General features: G+C 42.9%; 4 protein-coding genes and 2 non-coding genes across 6 annotated transcripts in view; 3 read left to right on the forward strand and 3 right to left on the reverse strand.

Annotated features, from left to right (window-relative positions):
* zanl (zonadhesin, like) overlaps nt 1-9566 on the reverse strand; it is a 42571-nt gene extending 33005 nt beyond the window's left edge. The window contains exons 1-22 of the mRNA XM_053860312.1: nt 9408-9566; nt 8515-8638; nt 6475-6833; nt 4918-4940; nt 4228-4377; nt 3883-4148; nt 3666-3750; nt 3443-3595; nt 3198-3362; nt 3022-3119; nt 2862-2940; nt 2709-2774; nt 2425-2615; nt 2218-2359; nt 1892-2133; nt 1621-1769; nt 1413-1541; nt 1156-1294; nt 896-1037; nt 626-822; nt 415-553; nt 160-276 (exon numbers count right to left, since the gene is read on the reverse strand). Coding sequence (XP_053716287.1) covers nt 160-276; nt 415-553; nt 626-822; nt 896-1037; nt 1156-1294; nt 1413-1541; nt 1621-1769; nt 1892-2133; nt 2218-2359; nt 2425-2615; nt 2709-2774; nt 2862-2940; nt 3022-3119; nt 3198-3362; nt 3443-3595; nt 3666-3750; nt 3883-4148; nt 4228-4377; nt 4918-4940; nt 6475-6647 — 2845 coding nt within the window. The 5' untranslated portion in view covers nt 6648-6833; nt 8515-8638; nt 9408-9566. The remainder of the gene's footprint in view (nt 1-159; nt 277-414; nt 554-625; nt 823-895; nt 1038-1155; nt 1295-1412; nt 1542-1620; nt 1770-1891; nt 2134-2217; nt 2360-2424; nt 2616-2708; nt 2775-2861; nt 2941-3021; nt 3120-3197; nt 3363-3442; nt 3596-3665; nt 3751-3882; nt 4149-4227; nt 4378-4917; nt 4941-6474; nt 6834-8514; nt 8639-9407) is intronic.
* Nucleotides 9567-15167: 5601 nt separating this feature from the next.
* trnas-uga (transfer RNA serine (anticodon UGA)) lies at nt 15168-15249 on the forward strand. Its single transcript has one exon. It is a non-coding gene; the product is annotated as a tRNA-Ser (tRNA).
* Nucleotides 15250-16460: 1211 nt separating this feature from the next.
* On the forward strand, nt 16461-16532 carry trnaw-cca (transfer RNA tryptophan (anticodon CCA)). Its single transcript has one exon. It is a non-coding gene; the product is annotated as a tRNA-Trp (tRNA).
* Nucleotides 16533-16702: 170 nt separating this feature from the next.
* tm4sf21b (transmembrane 4 L six family member 21b) lies at nt 16703-20785 on the reverse strand. The gene is made up of 5 exons (XM_053859759.1): nt 17983-20785; nt 17505-17570; nt 17257-17408; nt 16997-17183; nt 16703-16930 (listed from the first exon to the last, which is right to left on the reverse strand). Exons 1-4 carry the CDS (start codon nt 18172-18174, stop codon nt 16997-16999), a joined length of 597 nt encoding a protein of 198 aa, XP_053715734.1. The 5' UTR covers nt 18175-20785; the 3' UTR covers nt 16703-16930.
* A 325-nt stretch (nt 20786-21110) lies between these two features.
* mblac1 (metallo-beta-lactamase domain containing 1) lies at nt 21111-22611 on the reverse strand. Its single transcript, XM_053859628.1, has 2 exons — nt 22022-22611; nt 21111-21719 (listed from the first exon to the last, which is right to left on the reverse strand). Exons 1-2 carry the CDS (start codon nt 22430-22432, stop codon nt 21480-21482), a joined length of 651 nt encoding a protein of 216 aa, XP_053715603.1. The 5' UTR covers nt 22433-22611; the 3' UTR covers nt 21111-21479.
* mpdu1b (mannose-P-dolichol utilization defect 1b) lies at nt 22428-26042 on the forward strand. Its single transcript, XM_053859627.1, has 7 exons — nt 22428-22814; nt 23568-23633; nt 24021-24153; nt 24223-24308; nt 24564-24682; nt 24762-24872; nt 25409-26042. Exons 1-7 carry the CDS (start codon nt 22688-22690, stop codon nt 25526-25528), a joined length of 762 nt encoding a protein of 253 aa, XP_053715602.1. The 5' UTR covers nt 22428-22687; the 3' UTR covers nt 25529-26042.
* The last annotated feature ends 251 nt before the right edge of the window (nt 26043-26293 follow it).

Consider the following 26293-nt stretch of genomic DNA (forward strand, 5'->3'; position numbering starts at 1 on the left):
GTGGAAAAACTGTGACAAAAAAAACAAAATGGCGGAGGGTTGACCAGGTTTAGTGGAGCCTTGATTTGCCCAGGCAAAATGTAACTTGGATACTGTCCCAGAATGGCCTGCTCTAAACGCTAAAGTCAATGAAACGATGGATTTCTGAACATTACTTACCGGTTGTGTTCCCACAGTTCCGGGCCAGTGTGTAGGTGCAGGTGCCCATGAAAGTGTAGTACTTGTCATCAAAGGTCATGTAATGAGGATCTCCAGAGACAACACAGTCCTGAGAGCCTGAAGGAAACGCAACTTTAATCAATAATGCTTTCCACGACTCAAGTGTGAGGAGAGTTGTTTCCAAATAATTGCGAATTACTAACATGCCACTGTATGCATTCGACTGAAAATTGTGATGTTCTTTTTTGAACTTACTGGTGGGGTAGCAGCCCAGTTCTCCACCCTGGTGTTTGCACTCGTGCATTGGTGGGCAGTCAAAGGCTTGACATGTTACAAAGGGTGCATCACAGCGACACTTCAGCTTACAGTCTTCCAAGTAGAACTCTTCTCCAGGCTGACACACACAGGAACATCACACAATGTCAGCGAGACCAAACCTTTCCAAACTGCCCGAAGTCCAGCTCACCTCATAGTACTGGCCGTTTGTGTATTTGCAACCGCAGGAGCTCTCCTTGACACATTTTCCAGAACTCAGGACGTAGCCAGGATCACACACACAACCCTCACTGCATGGACCACCACAGGATGGAGGTTTCCCTGAACATGTCTGCTGACATGAGTCAGCACACGGCTCGTAGTGGCTGTTGTCAGGGCATTTCCAAGCTATTGAAATGTTGCACAGGTTAAGATGGCTTCTCTCTGGGTTGTCGAGTCAAGAGATTGGCTGAACACTCACGACAGAAGGTGTCGTTCCTCCAGGGTTTAATAGTGACCCCACGGTCCTGGCACTCGTTGACGTAGGCTTCAATGGCTTCACACAGAACTGGCTGGGCTCCGTCCAGTTCACACAGGTCGAAGAGACAATCCTTGAAGTAGTTCTGGTGAAGTCACAGCAGACATGAGTGCTTTATCCAGACACAGATTCAACTACTGTGAGCAGTGTACTGAGTGTTTGTGTCAGCTGTGTGACTATTATGAACCGAGTTACTGACTTACATTGGGGTTGACTTTTCGGTGGCAGGCAGCAAACGGACCATTTTTGTCCAGCAGCATTCCGCAGAATTTGGAGTCCTCATAGATTTCCTGCTCATCTTCGTCACATCCTGGGAGGGTGGTGTTTGGTTTCTTGTTGCATCTGGCCAAAGACAGGTTTGTCAGAGTCACTCACAGATTAGTACTAATCACAGTACCATCTCAACTTTACACTTAACCAAAGAGAAGCTGCCTCAAACATTAGTCTTCTTTAAACTCACTCGGGGTCAGTGTTCCAACTGTGTCCAAACTCATTTGCATTGGCAGCCATTGACCCGCCTGGTTTGCGGAAGTCATCTTTGGGGTTTCCATCATAGTCCCCACACAGTCCACACAATGTTCCCTCGTAGCTGCAGGAACCACGAGAGAGCTTGTCAGGATACTTGACATCATTAACATGCGAATGCAATTGTTTCCATCCGGACTCACTCTTTGATGACTTTGATGTCCATGAAATGGTTCCCGTCATAGCGAACAGTCACTCCGAAGTTCATTTTCACCGTGTAGTGTTTTCCTGACTTGAACACCGAGACACTCGGGACTGGACTCACTGGCACATTAACATTCGTTCCATTCACCTGAGGGGAGAAACACAGAAGACAAATGAACATCAGGGCACATGAGCATGTTGGCGCCTTCGATTTTACGTTGAAGGAAAGTCACTAAAGAGTCCAGATAACAGCTGGATCTGCATGTGTACCTGCACAATGCCGTCTTTGAGGATGGAGATCTTCACTCTATCTACATACACGTGCACGGCCTTCACATAGGAAATGGTCGGTCTGTTGAAGCGGTTTTCGTTTTCAACATGAACCTCGAAGTGCGGCAGAGTGGAGTTGCATGGAGAGGACATCAAGTAGGTGCAGTTGCCCATGAAGTCATATTTGCGTTTGTCAAAGGTGGTGTAGTGGGGGTCACCAGATGCGATGCAGGTGGATGTGTCTGCAAAACACAAAAGTGAATTTCATTACCTTTAGCATGCCAGTAAACGTCCTCAAGGGAAGCAGCAGTTCTCTGCCCAGTCACCTTTAGGATAGCAGCCTGAAACCCCATTAATTTCCCTGCACTCCTCAGTGGGGTCACAGGAGTTGTCCACACACTCCAGGGTGTAGTTCCCAGCACAGCGACACAGCTTGGAGCAGCCATCTCCAAATACAATCTCTCCAGGCTGGAGAGCGAAACACAATGATGAGCTACAACATCACCAGAGGAGGAGTCACCAAAACCTCTGACCTCATAATAGTTGTTGTCCTCATCCAGGCAGCCACATTTATCGAGGGGAACACAGCGCCGACCCTTGAAGACGAACCCAGGTTTGCAGAAGCAGCCGCTGATGCAGGGACCGCTACAGTTGGTGGAGGGCGTCTCACAGGAGGGAATGCAGGATGGGCCACATTCTTTATACTCTGCATTTGGAGGACAACCTGCAGGAGAGGTAGACCATTAAATTTATAATTCATAACGTTGGCCAAGAAAGAGGAGGAATTATTTATATATTTTATAATGGCCAATCATACTTGGCCTTGGTGTGGTTGGTTTCGGAGTTGTTGGTTTGGGTGTGCTTGGTTCAGTAGTTGGTATTCCTGCAAATGAAAGGCGTATGTGTTGGTAACAGTTCATTGTTTATACAATATATTATATATAACGTCGATTTGTGCAAAATTTCTTACCAGCACAGGGCGTGACACACACGGCATCAACAGCAATGTCAGTCTCTGGGGTTTCTCCATATGTACCGACAATGACAAACTGTGGCGCAGACATGTCGTAGGTATGATGAGATTCACCTTCTACTACATCGATAACAAGAGAGAATTAAACAGAATTTACCTGGATTCGTCCCGTTCCTCTGTAGCGCACCACAGCTGGCTTCCATCCCTGACCCTGGTTTCCTTTTATATTTAGAAGTGCTGGACCAAGAGTCCCGCCTGGCAAAAAAAAAGAAAACCCGTCGATTTAAGAAAGTACTTGAGTGATGTCTACCAAAGTAGAGCATCCTACTGTACCTGTCTTAGTGTGAACAGTGATTTCCATCGTGGTACTGGTGCCATACAAATAGTAGTGAAACGAAAGTTCCAGACATCCTGAGGATGAGACTAATTCTGGACTTGTGATTGGAGCCTTAGCTCCTGGCATAGCATCTTGTGAATCCAGCAGCAGGTAAAATCCAACTGCATGAGAGAAGATCAAGTTAAATGTTTCCTTTTTTCCGATTAACTCACCCATTTAAAATCGACTTATCTGTTCTTACATCCAGGCTTAGAGAAGTCGTCCTCAGGTCCAGTTCCTGGGGTTTCAGTTGCACCGACATATTGGCCAAAGCCAAATACGTCTGGATCACCAGTCTCAGTTGACCATCCACATAGATCATCCAGCACATCGAAGTCACAGCCCGAGAGGCATTCTGAGGGAAGAACAGTGTGAGTGTGGTCAGCAGTGGCCCACTGTGTCGCTCGTGGTCCTGACATACTCACCTGAACAAGCTCCTTCTACGATGTTCAAGTTATCCAACGCGGTGTCACAGGATGGATTGATGCCCCTTGTAGACTCAAACACAATCTGTAGAAGAGAGAAGACTGTTGGCTCTCCTCTGGTGTTCGCTTTTTAATGTTAATATTGTCTCTAGTATTTATAGGTTCTGTTGCCATGACCATGTTTATTTGGTTGTCATTTCCACGTCAGATAACTTACACTGAGGCTCTGACCACTGGGTTTTGATACAGAGATCGATTCCTCGAGCCAGGATGGACTTTGAATTCCATTTTTCTTCCAGATCTCCTCTTCATTAGAGGGTCGCTTGGCCAAAACTCGTAATGTATTTTCATTGTCTATTCCATACATGTAGTATCGGAATTGGACACATATCTGAGTTGCTGTCGTTGTTAGAGCCGGACTCAACAGGCGAACCTTCTGCCTATCAGGTACATTGTCACACTCCTGGTAGATGTAATATCCCCCTGTAGGCAAACAGAGGTGAGCTCAACATGACATCATCTGGACAAGAAACTCATTGAAGAATCTGTTTTTAGAACTAACTTCCATCAGGGTAGTCTCCAGGTGGACCAGTCCCATTAGTCGGAGTTGGACCTTTGTGTCGGATCCATTCGCCATCATCTGCTCTGTCCTGAATGAACATGCAGAAAGGCTGTGCATCGTCGTTGAAGTCGCAGGCCGCTAGCGCCACATCTGAAAAGTGTAGAGGAAACTATTAGATCATTTAAAAGGTATCAGATTCAAAAGGCACTTTTGGTAAGCAGATGCCACATTTTTGGAACAATTGTAGTTATGTTTTTCCACCGCCAGAACCTCTATTAGTTTGAAATCTGGCCTCATTAAAATTAGGAAAAAATTGTTGAATGAGTGCACTGTGATCACAAAAGTGTGCAGTAAATAAAATGATATATCAGCTGGAGATAATTTTCATACACTGTATATCAGTCAGCAGTGGACTAACGTGCAATATCTGTTGTGAGTTCTTTCCATCACCTCGTAATGATGCCATGTGAGGGTGTTTAAGGAGGATGACAAAGAGATAAGACTCCGAAAGATTCAAAGTCCTAAAGCAACTCAAGGATAGTGTACCTGTGGAATGTGCTAGAATATGTGTGGCGTAACACGTTCACTGTATGATATATCGCCTTTTATGAGTGGCAGTGTGCGCAGTGGTCACAATGGAAAAGAAAAGCAATCTTTGGTTGGCAAAAGAAAGTTTTAGGAGCATCCCACCTTCTCTCTGTGTCTTCTTGAGGCTGTGAAAAGGGGACACAAAGAGACGTAAGAGAGCAAGTCGCAATTGTTTGTCTAACAAGAAACGCCATCAAATTTTATTGCACATGGAGACAACAGTACGATTGTAAAGTGCTTATTGTAAAGTTACTGCTCAATCAGAAATTTATATTCTTAATATGAGGGACGCCAAGCATGAAATAAAATAATCACTGCCTTATTGACAGTAACACATTTACTGATTGGTTTTATAATTGTGTTATTAAGCATAAATAACATGACCTTCTGTAGTCCAAAAATAATATGGACAGAAATACATATTTACAGAATGGACCATCATATGTATACAAAGAAATTAGATGCAAACCATGATCTATATATGAACTGAAATATGTGAACTTAAATCAAGCTTTACATATGACTAACATGCGCTCACCTTTTCATGTAAAATCACCATTGAAATCTTTAATCCATTTTGATAAGTTGTATTTTTAATAAATGATTAGAATGCATCAGATGGCTTTTGTTTAAACCACAGGGAATTTTACATGTTGCAGCAGCACAAGACGTATGAAAAGACAAGAAAAAATAATAAAATGAGAACAAGTTTGTGAAGTAAACAAGAGACGACCGAATGTACAGTGATATATATGCTTTGCAAATTAACTGGATTTAGTGAACATTTTAAATTGTTAATTTGGAGCACAGACAGCATTTTTAAAAAATTCCTTGATTTTTTTCTTTTTAAATGCCTGTATGCTGAAGGACATGATAGTAAATCACTCACCTGTTATGTGCATGTCCATCAATGTTAAAGCTACACATCCACAACAATAATATTAAAAACTTAGCTGTATCCATGGCTAACAGATTGTTAGCTCAAGAGAAGACGTATGGGCCTGGGGGAAGCATTTATAGAGCGCAGGTTAGGGGTGCCGTTTGGAATCCTACGATGGGCGTGCGTCGCTGAATTGCAAAATGCTGTAATGTGTAAATGAATAACTGTGAATGCTACAGACTAGGTGTGTTCTCTCTTTTCTTCAGGTGTGGATTTGAGTCTATCTGCTCCTGCCAGTTTGGACCTTATGACGTGCAGAGACTTCACGATGTGGGTGGGGTTGCCCATCTAAAACTGAATTACATATCAGACTTTGCTCTTTTGAGATTATACCTTGTTGGGCAATAAAGACTGATTGTTTTTCATTGTCCGTGCACAGTTGAATATGCACCCACTGACCAACCCACCATGGAGTCCGAGATGTCGTGGCACAGATACTTGACCATAACCATTTTTTAAGAGGTTACCCACCAGGAAACAAAGCACATTGTTTCCCTGACACGCAAGTGACGTGCATACCATGCAATGCTTTGGTACCCATTAAAACTACGACAAATGTTCCTCCAAATCTTCCCATCGCAATAGGGCTCTATAATTTCGGCTTTCCAAACGCAGTTTGCATGCATTTCCCTGTTTTTAGGACTACTGTATGTTGTGTATCTTTTGGCACAATTCTGTTGTTCTTGGCAGGATTCACAAAAGGTATCACTGCATCATACTTAGTCAAATCCTGGAACTTCTGGTGTCTCTTAGTTGGAGTGCTCAGCGTCAGGTTTCCGACTTGGGTCAGCTGGCCCAGCCGCAAGGTTCCCGTCCATCGCTTCATGAACACATCTCCTGGTGAGAACCAAGCCGGACAACTTATTACCACAAGAAGCTGTGTCATTAACATTTTGTCTGGTTATTGACTTCACTGCCCTGTATTTTTGTGTTTGTGATCCTTCGTTGCTTGTGCTCTTGTGCAGTAGTTCCAGATGGTACCAAGATGTGCTCCCTTCAACGTGGACTGTAGTCTGTGTTGCTTGGACACAGTGTACGGACCTTCACGTCGTGGTTCGTGCCACTGTTCCCTGAAGATCTTCATATACACATGATCACTGGTTACCAACGGATTCTCAACTTCTCCTACGTATATATATATATATATATATATATATATATATATATATATATATATATATATATATAGTCTATCTATATAGTCTGTCTATCTATCTATCTATCTATATATATGTGTATATATATATATACACATATAGAGAGAGAGATAGACTATATATATATATATATATATATATATATATATATATATATATATATATATTCTATTTGAGGCACAGTACTGCAGGTGCTTGTGTGATGCTTGTGCCCTGTTTCTGCTAGCCTCTGTAGCACTTGAATGGAGTCTCTGCTAATCATCAACGTTTTGTATCCGGGTGTTGTTGATGTCTTCACCTTCCTGGTCTTGTCGCAATACTGGGTAGGACACGTGTGGACTGTTTAAACCCTTGTGGGAGCTGAGTGTAACCATATTGCTTTCCAGTGTCTTCTGCCAGTGGGATGCTGAAGAATGCTTATTACAGGGAAGGATTATGTGTTAGGCAGCAAATTTGTGCAGATTGTATTTGGGTTTGCTACTTCTGCTGGCTAGTCTTCTACTACTTCATTTACTGCTCTGAGATCATGTACAAGTCGGTACTTGGGTTTCTCTGCCTTGTGAAATGGAAGTATGGTCATGTTGCATGGGCTCCTTTTAGCAGTCTGTGAATGTTTTTTTTTTGGACTTCCTTTGATGGTAATCGTACATTCAACCTTCAACCTTATCTTGATCAGGTGGGGTGACTTAAACCAAGCCAACATGTGATCAGTCAGGAGTCGACCACACCCATTCAGGGTCATGTTTTAACTTGTCTTTTTCAGCTCTTCATCATGAACTGTGACTAGCTTGGTTTAGCTCTGATAGGATTCACTGGCCACGACTTAATACCCATAATTTGGACCGACTCTTGGGTTCACTGGTCCCCCACATTACATAGGCTACATTTCCCTCGGTGCCTCAGCAGCTTGAATCTTTGCGTTCCTTCTGGAGGTCCTTGATTTATAACTGTGTAAGCTTTCTTTGTTGAGCCTCCTCCTGCTTGTCTTGTCTGACCTCAGAATGTCTTCCAGCTTGCACTATACATGTTATGGCAAGGTCCTCCATGACGGAGTTACAAAACAATGTTGACAGCAGAGGACTATTTTCAGCGTCTTCCTCTGCCTCTTGTTTTCATCTTTTCATCTGCCTGCTTACATGTATGTACAAGATAGGACTCTCAGTCTTTCCAAGTGCCCTCAGTGCCCTTGGATCGATCTTTGATGGATAATTATCTCTCAGCATTTTCACAGCGCTGACCGGTCCCATGCATTGAACTCAGTCCCGTCAGCCGTCATGCCTTGATGTCGCCAAATGCCAGCAGTTTGCCAAGGGTCTCTTCCTCGAACCAGGTTCTGTATATCTGTCCAGCACCTTAAATGTTTGGTTCTGTATGTGAGGGCAAACTCCCTTCCTTCCTGGCTTGCCCACAGTTATTTGCTCCTCCCAGCATCTCATCATTTTTGTCAAACCCCATCTACATTTTTTTAATGACTGACTCGATTCATCCTGCATGCTAGGTCTAGCGCTTACTATGTTGACTGAAGTGGTGGTCCTTAAGATCTGTTCGCTTCAGTACTTTTGGTGCCGATTGTGTTGTGTGTTCTAAGTATGTTCAGCTTACTGGATGTGGGTCAAAGTACGTTGGAGCTGCAGTGGAGTAGTGGGCGAGACACACAGCAACCTGAGTGGAGGGGCTGAGTCAGGCAGTCCTCACGGGCGACTCCTCATTTTCCCTGGCATGCCACCTAGACGCCGACACAGCAATTAAAGATCCTTTAAATTGGGAGGATGGAAGTGTGACCACCTCCTGGTTGCTCCACCCCTGCATTGGGAAGCAACCAGTGTTTGTGGGAAGGGGACAGTGAGGGTGCACGCACACACACACACACACGAACAAATTCCAGAGCTCAGCAGTCGAGGAGCTGGGCCAAGTAATACACACACAGAATACGAGGTGTGGGAGGGGTATGTAGCGGAGGCAGTGTGCTCCGGCTAGATGTCTGCAACTCAAGGAGCAAAACTCTTTCTGCCTGCACCACACCGAGGCTGCACAATTTCATCTGTGTCACACTGCCTTTGCCCAATTTCAACATCAGGATGCACAATTCAACAAAACACTATCAAAACACTTTTATCAAAACACTGATATACTTGCAATATATGTCCTTTACATTTAAGTATACAATAGCAAATATAATGCACAGGTTTGGTTGAGAGGGTCTCAGCGTTTCTAACCTGTGTTGAGAATGTTGCACAGCTGGATTAACATAGTTTTCACTATCCTCCCGCCATTTTCTATGCAGCCTTTGTTCATAATACTAATAATTATCATTATTAGTATTATGAACAAAGGGATTATGAGAATATAGTTTATTCAGGATCTCCAGATTTGGCTTCATGTCTGCCGGTACGTTCGTATTTTTTACGACTCTAAACAAGTGTCTCCTCCAAAAACTCATCCATCCTGAAAATATGTCAAATATTTTCGCATTTGAGGCAGAAAAAAGATCTTACTTCAGTGGGTGCTGTACGGTGGAAGGTCAGCCAGCCGTGGGATCCTCAGTCTTTGGTGCCAGTGATTGAGCACCAATTATGTTGTTGCAAACCGACTTCTCCAGGAGTGTGACAGCAGAGGCAGAGAGATCACGTGCAGCGCGACGACTGTATTTTATTCAGCAGACATCATCACAACAGCTTCAAATTGTTCATAGAACAGACACATTAAATTGAAACTGAATGGAGGACCGCCCTTGTACCAGTTACACATCACCACCAAACATCCATCTTCAGTGTTCCGGAAGCATCAGACACACCCGTTTCTCTGAATTCTAAACTAACAGTAACCAGATTAACACTTCTCTGGCTGGCTAGATAAGAAAACCAAGTATCCCACTTGACTGGCACATTGGCAGTCCTGCTTATTTTAACAAATGTCTGTGAGAGTTTATTCTTTGGAACTTTGACAAGCTCCACCATTTACCAGTGCATACAACATTTATCCCACTTGGCCCAAATGGTTTGATCGTCAGTGACACCTCTGATGTTATACATGTGTTCTGAGATGAAAAGTTGCCTCCTATTTGCAGTTATGAAACAAATAGTTGTGTTTGAATGTGGGAACACAACGTAGCACTGTACAGTAACCTGGGTTAGTGCTGTCCTGCCTTGCTTTAGTTAGAGACATTGCACAGCCTGGCTATATGTGTGAAGAGCAGTGTTTTTCAACCGCTGTGCAGCGGGAAATGATCCAATTTTACCCAATTTGTCTGGATATAGAGATGGACCATATGATAACATTAAAAAATGAACGTGTTGACAGTCTACCAACGTTAAGAGACCATATGGATTCGGTCACACTCTTTCCACATACTAGACCTATGACACTACTCAACCATTACTTGCATTACTAGCGAAAAAGCTGGTCAAATGTGCAACTTCAAGTGTTTATAAACGCGATGCGCCCCTGACGTGACCACACACCTTCACGACAGAATGATGGAGGGTTCCTTGTCGGTCCCGCTGCGTCAAAGGCTGTCTGCACCGCAGAGCTAACAGAGCTAACGGCTAGCGCCTCACTTCAAAACTTTATTGACACTCATAGACTGTCAAAGTTTGCTTAGTCGTTTAAAAGCTAGCAAAAACTAAATGCAGAAACAAATAAATGGAAGCTCCAGAAGCTCCAAAATGTGAAGAGAGAAAGAATCATTGTTGTTATGAAGTAAGCTGAGGCAAAGAATGTTAAAAATATGTATGGAAATTACCCAAACTAGAATAAAATCGTGCAAAAGACTTCCTAAAGTTCCTTAAAATAAAGAAATAAATTATGATATATTTTTGCCATATTGCCCAGCCCTTTCTGGGGACATTTTTATACAAATACATTTTCTGCAATTTTCTGCACAACTTTTTACTGAGCATTATTGCGCTTTGGCCAAGGTTCCTTTGGTGGTGATTTTGTGCCGTGGCTTAAAAAAAGTTTGAAAAACACCGGTTTAGAGGATGTATTTTAGCAGAAAGGTTTATGTCTTATGTTTTCCTAAATAAATATAATATTTATAAAATAATATAAATATTAGGTCGTTTCTCAAATGAGTACAAAAATATACAAAAGAAATATACCACATCTTGTAAAAAAATGTACCAGATTCACGTACACATTTGTAGAGGTTGAGGCTGAGGCCTGTCCCCCTCAAAAGAAAATAAAAACTGTTAACTGTTAATCATCCAAGCAACACGCCCAACACAAACATAGCAAAATTCACATTGTGCGCCTACACTATTCATTATTGCACCAGCAAACTCACCAATTCCTAACAGTCTGATAACAGTGGAAGAAATGGTTTCATTTGATGCTCAGATGTATTGTGTTCCTGTTAATGCATGAGCCTGGAAATCTCTACAGCACCCAAGTGAATGTAGCTCTCGCTCTCGTGTTGTTTATCCAAACACGTCTTATTGAGGCAATGATGAATGATCGACTGACCGACGTCAAGTGTGGGAAACATAGGATCTCACTTATTTGATCTATTCACAGAAAACCCTTGACAAACTTTGGTCACCGCAATACTCAGAGCAATTGAATTTTCCATGTGCACTTTGTACTCTCTGTCATGCTGTCACAGTTTTATCAGCAATGCCAGTTGTCTTTTATTTTCATAAGTTTGTATCAGATGCCGATTATGAATCAGGAGGGCGATTGTTATCGGAACCTTTCACCTCAGTCTATGAGTTTAACGTAGAACTCATGATGGTTTTTCCTGAATAATAGAGCGGTAGTTGGCCGTTGTTTATTGTAATAGAATTGTTTATAATATTAAATATAAATATATAAAATATAAATATAAATGAACACCTTAACTGTTGTTACTCATGCTAGATATGCATTTTGTTGACACAGTATCTTTAAAATCCCTGCATGGACTTCTACTACATTCAGGTTTTGAGGAGACACCATCACAAACTGGTATGACATTTTAATCAAAACATCAAATAGCGACTATTTTCAAGCGCACATTTGTGTCCTGGACTCATGCAGAAGCCAGACTCCCACCTTGCATTAGGCTTTCAGGAACTGCACATTCACAGAGTCTGTAGCATTAGCCCCCAAGCTAACAGCCTCCTGCATGGCACGACGTCAGTTCCGACTCAATCACCGTGCTTTTTTTCTACATTTGTTGAGTGGAGAATGTTCTGTGTCTTTATGTATTGTTTCTTTAATTTTAATATTTGCTTTGTTGATGTTTAAAGTCAAAACTATTCAAATACTTGTCAAATACGTCAAGACGTGATCTTGCCATCCTGTCACAGGCAGAAAGTGAGGAAAACATACCGTAGGTTCCTTTGTCTTTACAGTCATTTTGACGAGCCTTTTTTCATTGGGTCAAAAAACAATGTTAGTGATGCAGTTACTGTGACATTAGTGTTATAGAATAACAACATCCCACAATAAGTTATTTCACATAACGGCTCCTTCATTTATGCAATTCATTGCTTACTTTTATTACACCAATGACAAATGAAGAGGAAGTTGCTGATCCTGACTGGAAGAAGAATGACTCAATGTGACGCTCATTCAGGCCCGCAGTAGGTGCAGGTCTCTGTTCCAACCGGTGACCTTTTGACCTATCAGGTGTCTGAAGACTGTAATGAGTTGATGCTGGTTTCAGCTGCAGCGAATTGATGGGTTGGAACAAAAACCTGCACCCGCTGCAGCCCCTTAGTGGATCAGTCTGAGACTCCTGATACAGGTGGATCTAGACAACCAGAGACAAGACTGACCAGAGACCAAACGACCGGAGACTGAGACGAGAGCTCAGTGTAAATGAGTGAATTTAGAAAACGGTTGAACGAAAAGAGTGTGACACAAAAAAAACACAGTTCAACTCCAAACTTCACTTAGCTCCAATAAAAAGCGCTTATGGAAGGAATTAGAGCTCTAACATTCATGACGATACGTGGACTTAATACAAAATACTTGACTTGGCTCAGACTTGAAGACACGATCACAGGCTACATGACATGATGGTACGCGCTCTCATGGAACAGCAGAAAAAAGGGCCAGATAAGGGGAAGAAAGCAAGAAGACAGGTGCAGACAACAACATGAGTAGCAGGAGACGAGACAAGACTGACAAGATACCAACAGGAAGATGCACTGAACACTATCAAAATAACATAACTAGCTAACCACACTTAACATAACTGGCAACACTGACACCCAACACACAGACCTTTTGAAAATGAAAGACAATCTGGATCAAAGTAAACACTGAAAAACCTTTGTGATGTGTGTTAAAAAGGTGACTGATGTTTTATTCACAGGAAGTTAAAGTGTCAAATATCACTGAAGACAGAGGAAATGAAAGCAGAAGACACAAGAGTGGTCCAGATGGAGTGATTAGAGAAAGGCGGAGGGGAAAGGGAAGGCCAGATCTTCCTGATGATCGACGTGGCCAAAGATAAGATAAGCATAATCGTTACATAAAAGTTGCAACCCTCATGGTAACAGGATAAAATCATCACACCATTTACTTTTGTGCTGTCTTGATTAAATATGCATAGAAATAGAAGAGAAATAAGATGAGAGTCAACAGGCTGATTCCTTTGTCAGGCTGTACCTTAAATGAAAGCACATTGAGATGAATGAATGAGGTTACACAAATCATTTCTGATGTTTGTACAGGGTTGTTAAGTCCACCCTTGTTAAATCTTCTCAAAAGGTTATATTTAAAACGTCACATTCATCTTGCGTGCCATTGTACCATAAGGTTTTATTTCAATCCCATGGAAGAATAAGTTTATGTCGGCCTACAAAAAAACAACGATAAAACTTTGACATATTGTCAGGTATTGGAAAGGAGCAGAGTGAAGAAGTAAATCATAAAAAAAGAATGTCTGCCCATTTACACCGTGTTTTCCTCTTGCAGACAGATGGTCAACTTGTGATTGTTTGTATATGTGCTCAAGTTTTACATGGTTTGAAAGAAAGTAACAAGTCATTTTGCATGACTCGTTAAGTCAAGTGGAGACATTAGCAATAACCTTTGGCCTTGGGTGTTCCTCGGAGGATGACAATTATAAAAAGATATTATCAGCAATGTGTTGGAGTTCCCGTCTCATAAAGATAAATCTGACAGACACTTCTCTGTCATCCTGAGGCCCAAGTGTTCTTAGTAACAGAAATATTACGCCCCATCACAATGTTAAAGTTTGTCTGAGTGTGATACCCGGCAAGGTGAAATATCTAATGTCGACCAAACGTGCATCGGTTACCAGTGGGTGTCTTCACATCTTGATTGAACCAAAACCAAAAGGACAGTTGACGCCGTCATCCAGAAAGAAATATCTGAAGAGCAATGTTTATGACAGCTATTAACAGTTTGACTGTAGCGCAACTGAAACGTGAGCACTTCAGTGCTTGAGTGGTGGGAGTATCTTTCAGAATGCAAAAAAAAAAAAAGGCATGGTGTGACCAAAGGTACTTCTGATTAACTGACAATTCACTTGTGTCAAGTTTTTTTCAAGAGTGGAAGCATCTAGTCGTAATAATAATGATAACCTTTTACAAATTAACAAGTTACAAATTATTTGTTCCCAGGAAGTCGACCATTTTCAACTGATTAAACCTCATTTTAATACGCACATGGTATCACCAAAAATGTCTTTTATGAATACAAAAAGCTCCATGAGGACAGCGAAGAGGATAGAGGCAGATTCTTCTCAAGTGACTGAAGATTACCCAAATATTCATCATTTCTGGCATCTGGGTCTTTACGTAGATGTTGTTCAGGATGATGTTGAATCTGATATCATAGAATGCTTAACCATACTAGGGTGCAATGCCCTTTGAATTTGAAATATGGTTAGCAAGTCTGTTTTGAGGTGTCTACGCGCAAATGACTGCATTTTATGGAGTTCAGAAAATGATTCGTTGAAAAAAAAAATCTTACTACGTCCTTCCCGCGAACCGTCACCTTGGGGAGGGTTGTGCGTCTCTGTGATCCTGAGATTTGAGTTGTGGGGATCCTTGCAGGTTTCCCATGACAAAGTGGTGTCGGGTGAAAGGGCAAAGAACGATTGTGTATGTCGTGTCAACCCCAAAACAACTGTACTTTTGCCAAAAACAAATATGAAAGTCATGATTGATTTGACCACATTCTTGTGAATTCTTGGTCAGGTGTGTCGGGTAGGTTTTACTTAATTTACTGTTCGCTTCAAACCCTGGTTGTTTTATACCGTTGGTTAAAACGTCATGTGCACACGTATAGAGGTGCCAGCTGCGATGGCCGAGTGGTTAAGGCGTTGGACTTGAAATCCAATGGGATCTTCCCGCGCAGGTTCGAACCCTGCTCGCAGCGTTTTTGTGCATCATCTGTTTTAGTCATTATAAACAAAATGGCTTTTACTCATTGTTTGGGTATTAATTTTTCTCAAAACGTTCGCTGAACTCGAAATTGATTGTTTTTTTTTTTTTTTTAAAAACATCACATCATGCTTAAAATTACGATTAAGCAGAATAATGTAATTTAAAGAAATTTTAAGGATGAGCGATGTTATCGGTTACGTCGAACGACAATAAGACTTTGTACATCCATAAAAAAAAATAATCGCATGAGCGAATGTTGGCGAATTGCGGCCCCGTCGGGAAAAAAAAAAACAGAAAAGATGGCGAATAAGGCGTGATGGTTCACTCGGAGTATGGAATTTAATTCGAGCTCGAACATTTGATGGAGCTTTAAACGCTGATTATTTTACCTTCGAACACTCTTGACGCTATATCCGTTTTCTTCGTCATTTCAATAGTAGCGCCCCACAGCATTGATTAAACAGCGCTCCCAAGTGGTTTAAAGGTATATTGCAACTTTCGTTCATTCAATCACGGATTTGCCATGTTCAGACATTGCTCCTATTTAACCCACTGCTTTTAGTTATTGATAAGCAGACGCCAAAACCCCCATCCACATTGGTGCTTCCAGGCAGACAGCGCTGACCTGCCGTGTGGTCTCAAGAGCCGGACACTTCAATGAACGTGGCCTGACCAACGTTGCCGTTAGAGGCGTCAAACATCGAAACTGAAAAATACGTGTAATGGTATAAAGACGTACCTGAGACAAAAGCTTGAAAGACTACCACGACTTTGCACGACAGTACAAAGGCGCCGAAGTCAAGCAGTAAAGTATTGACATCTTGGATAAGAGTGCTGAAAAAACATTCCTCACTCGAAGTGGACGTGATGTAAAGGACGGTGGGAAAACAAAGGTCAAAGGCTTGGGTTGGATGAGCTCAATTTCATTCTATTTCTGTGTGTTTTATGGCTTAATATCGTGTGTCGTGCGGAGTGAGAGGACTAGCGCAGCCGGCAGATGGCAGTAGCTTATTGACTACGACTCTACGTTAACGCTCATGTGCCGTATACCCGATACCCTGGTTCCAAGAAGTCGTCCACACTGAAGGGAGATGGTCTCTGTTCGATGACAGCTTGGCCATCGGTGGTTAAACCTCAGTATATTGGAATTGGAAGAGCCAAACTCTGAACTATTTAACACCAACCTCTTCACTGGTTGAGTCAGACCTCGTGGCGCAACGGTAGCGCGTCTGACTCCAGATCAGAAGGTTGCGTGTTCAAATCACGTCGGGGTCAATTTTTGCTCGTTTTTAAAACACAAGGTTGTCACTTTTTGGTGTTAATTTTTTAAAAAAATGCAGCGAATGTACTGTACAATGTGCGTTTTGTCTGTGATGTGATAAAGACCTGCTGAACATATTGGGAAAAATTAGACAAAGAGACCAAAATCAATCACAGGTGCACCTTTTATTAAAAAACAAACATAAGCACAAAAACACTCTGTGAGCCTGTTGATATTATAATATCAAAGGCCTACTAATCACAAAAAGAAATTCTTGAAACACATTTTCTTGGCGACACGGAAAGCGGCGAGCCCATTTGATGTTGTTGCTGCAGTGTATGTGTTAATAAATACGGTGAAGCAGGTGAGGTGTCCTCTGAGTGGTCGTGGTCGTGGTGCGTGCACTTGCTGTCTGGAGAAGAGAGAGAGCCATTGTGAGTGACACCGTTGCATCCGCTGATCGTGCGCCATCGCTCACCTATTTGCCTGAACAGGTCCCGCAGAGGCAGCCAAACAGCCCATTGATCATCTGAATGGCGCAGAGTATCAGCTGGATACTGGCAGCAATCACCAGGGTGGAGAAAAGCCCGATGTTGAACTCCACCACATTTTCTGGCTCAATACAGATTTTCCACATTGGCTTGTTGGTCAGGTAATCCCCCTCACTGCCAGAAATAAAGTTTAGAACAGGTGCCACCAGGCAAAAGGCCAGTCAAAAGGATTGTACAGTATGATGACCTGTTCTCAAATGGGGTGCTCCATACAAGTGAACCAGCAGGGTTTGGTCTCCAGCTGCACAGTGGTCCCCTTGCCAGTCCCGCACCAGCCACACCCAGACTGTACAGAGCACCCACCACTCCAATTGCTGCAAAACCAATAGACAGGAACATCTGCGGAAAAGCAATAGCAAGTCAGGTGAGACATCACTATTCTGGAAGCCCAATGAGGATAGAGACAGCCGTTGTCTTCCTCAAACTAATGCTCACCCCACAGCGGTTAGCGCAGCAATTCTTGGCACTGGTCAAATGGATGTGAATGGCAGGAATCAGAATCTGGCAATGATGGAGGCAAGTATCAACATGTGTAAACATTTCTGTACAAAACAGAGATCTTCAGTTTTATTTCAGATGAAAAAGAGATAAGCTCTGGATGCTGCCGACAGACGGCTTGTCTTTATCTGTCGGACAATACACAGTTTACATCACATACATGTGGTGTCATAGTATTCTTAACCTTGTGTTTTAAATAAGACAAAATACAATGATTTTGTTTTACTGTCCTTCAGAAGCAGGAAATAACGCAAACGGGAAACTTTCCCAAAACATATTTAAGTCTAGCAACTCTGCACTGTCACAGATGGAGATTTCCGAATCACATTAGTTTGACGGCAGGATTTTGCAACACTACTGCGTAGGCATGACATGGTGCAGTATGACGTGAATTGTACAGGTTCGTGAGACTCACCATGATTCCTCCACCGATCACACCTCCCATGTATTTCACCTCTTCAGTGATCCTGTGATCACCTTTTCTGTCCATGGTAGCGTATTGAGTTTGAAAGTCTGGGAAGAACAGCATGATGTTGCAGATGATGGACACCAGTGCCAACACATAGAGTGGGATTGCGATGAATTTCGAGCACGCTCCAGTGCACATGATGCCGGTTGGTTGAGGAAAGGCTTCCAAAGAAAGAAGATGTAGATGGGATGTGTCAAAAAAAGAGGTCCTTTCAGTAGGATGACACGCGGGGATGTTTGACTGCGACCAGCATTGGCTTAAGTATAAATATATTTGCACTCCCTGGGTGTGGAGGGTATAAAGGTAGAGCCGGAGCAGATAAGAACGAGTGGCCGATAATCAGCCCTTTTATGACCTCATTTTTGTCATCAGTGTGTGTTTGTGTGCGCGGGTGGGTCGGTGGCCACAGGGATAAAGTTCCTCCTACAAGTTCCTCCTACACATGCAATGGCCACGTATTCACTCAGACTAAACGTTACTAAATGATGCAACGTAATTTCTAATTGACAAGAAGGAGAAGCCACGGTTATCAGGGAACTAGCATAATGTCCACAGATGAAAATGTTAGATAGAGGAGGACTCCACAGGGTAGAGAGTCACTTTGATAATCGTAGTGTGAATGTAACGTCGTCTCAGGTAATGTTTTTTTCACAAATTCTGTCTCAATGGAATGATACTTCTAACCCAGCTTGCTGCATTTTTTTTATAGCTGAGGGCAACGTGCTAGCAATATCATAAACATACTAATAAATCTATGTGATCCCTGCCAGTATCGGAGAGATCGCACTCTCGCAGCACTCTTCAGCAAACAACTTCTTATCATCCCAGTCCAAGAGCAGGTGGAGGGCGCACACATTCGTGGTATCAAACGCAGCCTATCACTTGGAGGTTTACAGTCTCTCCCAGCAACAGCACCCTGAAATGTGGTGGAGATAAGTTGAGCTGTCTCATGTTGTCCGACAGCAGGATCTGGCCGAAGTCTGTCGGGCGTTCAAAGTTCAATGACTGACAGGACATTCGCAACGCACGGGCATCACCCATTCCGCCATTTGTAAAGGCCTCCCAGATTTCTATGATGGTGGTGACAGCTGAACGTTCAGCGTGACGCGGTGTTGAGGCAGCAGAACACTCCTGGAAAAACACAGCGGAGGAGATTGATCTCTTCATTAAATATTAAGGTGCTAATCAATACACAGTGGACTTTGACTCTTACGCACATAATATGTCACTAATGTTAGCATGACAAAAAACTCCAGTGAATGGGTGGTTTCACACCCTGATTCTGGTTCTGTTTAGCTTTGCCAGAGTGCACCGGGGGTTGGAGGTAACAGCAGGATAGCCGCTACAATAAACAGATCAATGAAATTCAGTGCCAAGCATTGGTAATGTCGAATTTCCTCAGGTTTTCTGACCTTTTCTGCAGTGCTACTAAGATTTAAAAAAAATCTGTGACTGTAGAGGGGAGCATCACATGGCTGACTCATCTTATTGAATGATGGTATATTGCTCACTGTAAGAGCACTGAGCTCAAGCAAAGTGCACAGAGTTGCTCTCATAAGACAGTTTACTGCTCCAGTCTGATCTATGACTATCCTGCCAACTTGAATAAAGGCAAACTGCCTCCTCCCTCTGTCTGGTGCTGTAACATTTTAACACCACGCTGATCATGTTGCCATTCCTGAAGACTCGAGGTTGAACTCAAGCCACAGTGTAGATGATACTGTGCTGGACAAGCTCTGTGCTATCGTAATTATGAATTCATCTGCTGATCTTTGTTGAATTTAATTTTTTAAAATCCAAACCCGCGCCTGTACTGAAGCTGAACACATTCATGTGATGAGTGTATCTGATTACATAAACACCTCGGTGCCAGGCACCGCCACCCTGATAGTGTTGACTCTCGGCTCACCCACAATAAAGCCATGAACACCTGAGCAATAAAGGGCTGTAAAACAACAGTCGTCAGCACTGTGAATACAAGCAAAGAGTTAGTCTTTAGGTTTGAATATGAAGATATGAAAAGGAGCATTTACAAACAAAGTCAAATCAAGAAAAAAATTAAATAAAATTCACATCCATACAGCGCTGCACATAAGAGCCGGATCCGCTGCAACCATTGAAAATGATGCAGTACACATGAGCGGACTGTAGTGGCGCTGTTGTGCCCTGGCAACAAATACGGAAGATGCTAAAATTAGGAAGCACAATACATTGATTGCGCTAAGAGATGCCAGTGTGTACTGATGATGCGGTTCAGCTTTTAGTACGAGTCTACACTGAACCACAAGTCCTGAGAGCAGAAAGGAGAGAGTGACCGGGGACGTGCGTTTCTCATCTCTCAAGTGTTTTTACCACCCATGGCAAGGGCGTCAAACTGACCCGCAAAAGCGCCACAGTGGGTGCAGGCCCTTCGCGGCCCTTTGAGGACTGGCTTGACACCTGTCACCTGTGGTGTCACCCGCTTCATGGTCCATCCACATCAGTAACATTAACAACAAGAACATTTGTTGCTGAACGGGCATCAACCTGTGGTGAGCCAGTATCACTGTGAAGTGGTGACTTTCACAGAGAGTTTTGGGTCCCAACATTTGGAAACGCTATATCACTGCATCTGCATGGACAGCAAATTCAGTTTTCAAATGTATTCAATCTGGTACCCAGTTTGTATCGGTTATGGTGACTGAAAACACCGGATCAGTGTGGACAAAAAACCAATCTGACACTTGTGCAGGTACGACTCCGTCTCTGTGTGGAAGGGGTCTTCACTCCCTGCAGGCTCAAGAGACTGAATATCTCTACTCTGGTTTGAGTGCATTTAAGACACAGACTTTTCTGTGTATATATATATATATATATATATATATATATATATATATATATATATATATATATATATATATATATATATATATATATATATAAAAGAAAAACATTACAACTAACACTAATGGGTGGGAAACAATGTGGTCTGCGATTGATGTGAACCCAGTGATAAATTTAGCAGCTATTACAGGATAAGCAGCTGGAAACTTCACTTGAAAATCCCACGGGTTCTCGAGGAAAAGACTAAGACAAGTCCTTAAGAGAATTTTTATTAAAATTATGAACCATTTTTGAAAATAAAAAGTGAAAAATCTTTCTTCTGAGAACTATAAACAGCGCTCCTGGTAAGAATGTTTTGGTAATCGCAAACTTGAGGGCCATCTTAACTCATTTAATAGTAGAACTTTGCGGGACAGACAAAGATGGGTTCACCTCTCCCACGAGTTGTAGTTTCCATCATCATAGATAAGACAACCCACTCGGGATCAATACAACTCTAAAAATACAGCCTGACTCAAGTGAGTCATCAGACAACCAGTGTGACGACATCGCAGAGAGCTTCAGTTCAGTTCCATCACGTTGTTACGTAAGCCACGGATGTGCTGTCCATGACGGCCGTGTCACCTGCTGAAAACGCGAAACGGGGCACCATGCCCAGGGACGATGACGTCGGCGGTCTGCAACGCCCTCTGGCGGCTGACTTCTTGCACTACAGGGTTCATGCTCAGTCCGCGCCAGGTGTCTTCATCGTTGCAGCTCTCAAACAAGTCTCCTGCCACGAGCACAGTTCCTGCACAGGCTCCCTTCACCTGGACACTAACATCTTGTCCTGTGTGACCAGGACTAGGAACTACAGACACCTGCAAACACAGGACACAAGTGACTCTAACATAAAGCATCACAGCAGACGTGGCGTTGACCTGCAAACAAAACATTTCACACTGCAGTGACTTCGACTGTTGAACCTCCACTGAATCCATGAGCTGCCCTGGCATGTCTTAGAGATGACATGCCTCATGGAGTGTGGGAAGCACCTAGGTACTTGCCACTGCAGGGCATGAACACTTCACCGGGTCAGTAGCTTTGGTACCAAGACTGTGGACCCCATGACTGCAAAAAATAACCAGTGAATAGTTCCCAGACCTGCCCAGCTCCGACTCACATGTTCATCCAAGATGAAGGCGACGCCCTCGGATAACTGGTTCGGTCGGTACGTGTCTCCCTCACTGATGTCATTCCCAACAATCACTAGGGCTGAAGGGAAGAGATTCAAATTTCCGACGTGGTCCGAGTGTCCATGAGTCCCCACCACGACGTCCATGTCCCCCGGTCTGACGCCCCTTTCCGACAGGGAGTTTAGAAGGAAGTCCCGATCCCAGGCTCCTCCGGTGTCCACCAAAATGGTTTTTGGACCCGTTATGAGACTGATAGTTCCGTCTGCTCGAAACGTGCCATCCTTCTGGGTCTGGCAGTAACCCACTTTAAGTACGGATACAGAGTACGGGTCTCCGGGGAAGTGGAGCTGGGAGTCAAGCGGCTCCCTCCACGTCCGGCGCTCCGCTGGAGCAGCCATGTTCGGAGAGACTGTACAGCGACACCTCTTGTCAAGAAACACGACTCATGTTCACATTTTAGAGGTACCTGCAAAGATTAAATGTAGCAGCTCAGTTTAAAAAATAAACGTCTACTGGAGCTATTGGTCTGTAGTTCTCAAAATTATTCAACAAGCGTAACGTTCTTCCCCCAAGCGGAACTTTTTTGCGAGCGACCGGGGGACACTTCAGTGTGTTGCACATTCTACGTCAAGCAGTGACGACGTAGCTCAGCCATGGCGGAACCAACAGTAGTGGACAAGCCGTCATCCTTCATGGATCCATTTAAAGGACTTCTGCTCACTTATTTAATGCCAGAGTCGTGTTATGACGAGTTCTTTCTCCATTTCAATCTTCTAGACGGTGAGTGAGTTTGACCGTTTGTGCAGAGGCTGCAAAGTCCATCTAATTCATAGTGAGTTCATCATTTGCATTGCACAGTGATGACTACTTTGTCTGTCGACTGCCGTGCTGTCTCTATACTGTAAAGTCAGATGCTGTTCACGTCATATTTCCAGGTCACTGGCTACATTTGCCACGCTACTGGCGTCCAGTTATTTGTCTCTTACATTTGAAAACAATGTTTTGGACTGACCGGAAATGGATGGTTGGCGTCACTGAAGCCAGAAGTGACAACTAAGCAACAAAATGTTCCAAGTGTTCCATTTTATTCTTGTTCTCATTGGTCACACAGTTTATTTGGGATTCATTCAGATTCCTTATAATTATTAAAGAAGTGAAAAACGTATTATTATTATTAGTAGTAGTAGTAATAGTATTCATCTCCAAGTTCCTGCTAAAAATGATGCCAGACATTGGGGAATTTTATTTTTAGTGATTTTATGGGTTTGTCTTTTCAGTTAGGGGTCAGTACATTTGCACCCTTTTAGTTACTATGGTCGTGGGTCCTTCATGGTTTACTGTTTCTTAAGGTAAACTCCTTGATAAACTGAAGAAAATGTGAAATACACAGAACTAATGGACATTTATAAGATGAAGCTGTTAAAGCAAATCAAAAACATTGGTTTAGTTATTGCTCTAACATAGAGCTTTTTACACAACCGACAGCAGTCACAGTATAAACAATATATTATTTATTGTGTTTTTTATTTTCAGTTCCATGTTTGAAGATTCTTCTGAGCAAAGGTCTCGGGATTGGAATCATCCTGGGATCAGTGATGGGTATGAACAGTTTTATGAGGAAGGTGTCGTTATTTTGTGCTTGTATATTTGAATATCTATATTACAACATGTTTGTTTTAAGTTAAATGGTAATAGGCCTCGTTATACTGACTTTTTTGTTTCCAAAAATAGCCACTTGCAATTCTGAAAAATACAAGTTTGTATATTTAGTTAGTTAGTTAGTTCATTTGAATTAATGAAGACAAAAACCTTGACTGCTAGAATGTAAGTAGATTATTTTTTTTCTTTATTATGATGTGATAGTGTCACACTGTCAACATGCTCAATCTGGAATATGTTTCCGGAGCTTGACTTTAATGTAATTCTTTCCAACCCTCTGTTCCTATTAAACTGTTCCTAAGATCGTCCTCTCTGCGTGTTCCTCAGTGAAACTTCCACAGATCCTGAAGCTGATAGGAGCCAGGAGTGCCGAGGGTTTGAGCTTTAACTCCATCCTGCTGGAGCTGCTGGCCATTACAGGAACCATGGCTTACAGCATTGCAAAGCAGTTCCCCTTTAGGTGAGAAGACTTTTCCCATTTCTGTGTCTTAGCGAAGTGTCAGCGTCATAACTGGACATGATCCCACAGTGCCTGGGGCGAGGCCCTCTTCCTCATGCTGCAGACCGTCACCATTGGCTTCCTCATTCAGCACTACGGAGGAAAAACCACCCGTGGTGAGGACTCCTGCCTTTTCACATTGCTATTTTCAACACCTGAATAAGATTTGATAGTTGTTTGTTACAGTATGTGAAATGCTACCAAACAGATGATGTTAATTCTCATTGAAATATTAGGCTTGTCTACAGTAATATTGATAAACAGGTGATTGCCGTCATATTTACAGAAGTGGATTCAGTGACATGATTCATTTGCTTCCTACCAATAGTTTGACATTATTGTTTTGTTGACCAGCCGTGTGCCCTCTTTAGGTGTCATGTTCGTGTTTGTTTACATGGGCTTGCTGGTGCTCCTGCTGTCCCCTGTAACCCCTTTATCGGTGGTCACCACCATGCAAGCGTCCAACATGCCGGCCATTATCATCGGCAGGGTAACCTGAGACCTCATGCTTTGACATGCAGTGAGCTATGAAGGTGTTTAACTCCAGCCACCTCTTGTGTTTGTTTCAGCTGATCCAGGCTGCCACAAACTTTCGCAACGGCCACACCGGGCAGCTGTCGGCCATTTCTGTTTTCCTGCTGTTTGCCGGGTCTCTCGCGCGCATCTTCACTTCACTGCAGGTGAGTTTCTGTCTCATGTCTCATTGGGATGATGATGATGATTGGGATCACTTAGCGTACATGGTGTGCCACTGACAGCAGTCCCCATCATTAGAATTGAATATCTCATGATAAATACGATAAACACAACTGCATGGCAAACTGTCAACTACTTTCTGTATTTCTGAAATCATCTGTCATCATTTTTTTTTTTTTGTTGTTGTTGACTGATTGTTTTCTTGGCAACACGTCAGTCACGAGGACTCAAAGGCTCCATCAAAATGGACAGTCGTTAGGTGTATCTTTCAATGCCGTGTAATACCCAAACTGCCCACTGGCTGTCATTGTTGCTTGTTCCGGGGGAAGCAGAATCCGCCTGTGTTTGCTGCCAGTGTGATTCGGTATGAGTCAGAGAGATGTGGTGGGTGAGTGAATTGACCAAACTTGTGAAACAACTCTGTCGTCACTGGACACTCCAGGGAGCTATTTTTATGGTGCACGCTCAGCATGCTCTCATTTTAAGTTGCTCCAGTTAATCTATTGTTTGCTGTTGACAGGAAACTGGAGACACACTGATGGCCCTCACATACGTCATTTCCTCCTCCTGTAATGGCATTATTGCCCTGCAGGTCCTTTACTACTGGAACAGTGCTGCTAAGCAGAAGAAGATGGAGTAGAGAACAACAACAGCATCTGATTTCTATACAGGAGCCTGACTTCCGTTGTGGCTCCTGACAGGTGTCCTCACTACTTGAAAGCACTGAGGTGACGGAAGATGAACTATGTGAAATTCTGAACCAACTGGCTTTAATTTGCCTGTGAAGAAACTCCTCGGTGCGATTAGACTTGTCACATTCCCTGAAACAAAATGATTCCAACTCTAGACTAAGCTCTTTTGTATGACAGTATAAAATTGTGTTGCGTGTCAACACAAGAAATACTTATGAATTCTGTCGACTGCAGGTTCCCACAGGATTAGTGTGGCACTTTGACATGTAAAAGTTAGTGAGATTCAACACTTGGTGAAGTGACCCTCAGCTCGACCTTTAAAGTATTTAATCAGCCTTATTCAGATTGTGATGAGAAAATGCCTGTCCACAATGTGACCAAAATGTTGCATCACAAAGTGGACAGTTCAAGTATGGAGCGTTTGCGTGAACCAAAAGTTCTTATTAAAATATCTTTAGGAAATGTTGTCGACCTGTGGTCTGTCTTTCTGTCTCTTCTGTGAGAGTATAAGTGCGTATAAATATAAGTATAAGTGCGCTCCTATCCGAAGGAACCCCACTGAAGCAAAGAGTGGAGATGTTATTAGCTGTGGAATTATTTGGGGATTTTGGAAAGAAACTGACAGAACTCAGCTCCTTATCAGGCTGAAGGGGGAGAAACGGTGTTCACACGCATCTTTATGAAGATGTAAGTCAGACATCAGGTCACAGGGC

Source organism: Synchiropus splendidus, chromosome 3, assembly GCF_027744825.2.
Source record: "Synchiropus splendidus isolate RoL2022-P1 chromosome 3, RoL_Sspl_1.0, whole genome shotgun sequence".
NCBI lineage: Eukaryota > Metazoa > Chordata > Actinopteri > Syngnathiformes > Callionymidae > Synchiropus > Synchiropus splendidus.

Coding starts and splice junctions, on each gene's coding strand:
- mblac1 (XM_053859628.1), bottom strand. CDS start 22,432: ATGGCTGCTCCAGCGGAGCGCCGGACGTGGAGGGAGCCGCTTGACTCC. Junction 21,720..22,021: donor CCTTCATCTTGGATGAACAT/GTGAGTCGGAGC, acceptor CTGTGTTTGCAG/GTGTCTGTAGTTCCTAGTCC.
- tm4sf21b (XM_053859759.1), bottom strand. CDS start 18,174: ATGTGCACTGGAGCGTGCTCGAAATTCATCGCAATCCCACTCTATGTG. Junction 17,571..17,982: donor TGATCGGTGGAGGAATCATG/GTGAGTCTCACG, acceptor CATCATTGCCAG/ATTCTGATTCCTGCCATTCA. Junction 17,409..17,504: donor GCTGCGCTAACCGCTGTGGG/GTGAGCATTAGT, acceptor GCTTTTCCGCAG/ATGTTCCTGTCTATTGGTTT.
- mpdu1b (XM_053859627.1), top strand. CDS start 22,688: ATGGCGGAACCAACAGTAGTGGACAAGCCGTCATCCTTCATGGATCCA. Junction 22,815..23,567: donor CCATTTCAATCTTCTAGACG/GTGAGTGAGTTT, acceptor TTTTATTTTCAG/TTCCATGTTTGAAGATTCTT. Junction 24,154..24,222: donor GCAAAGCAGTTCCCCTTTAG/GTGAGAAGACTT, acceptor ATGATCCCACAG/TGCCTGGGGCGAGGCCCTCT.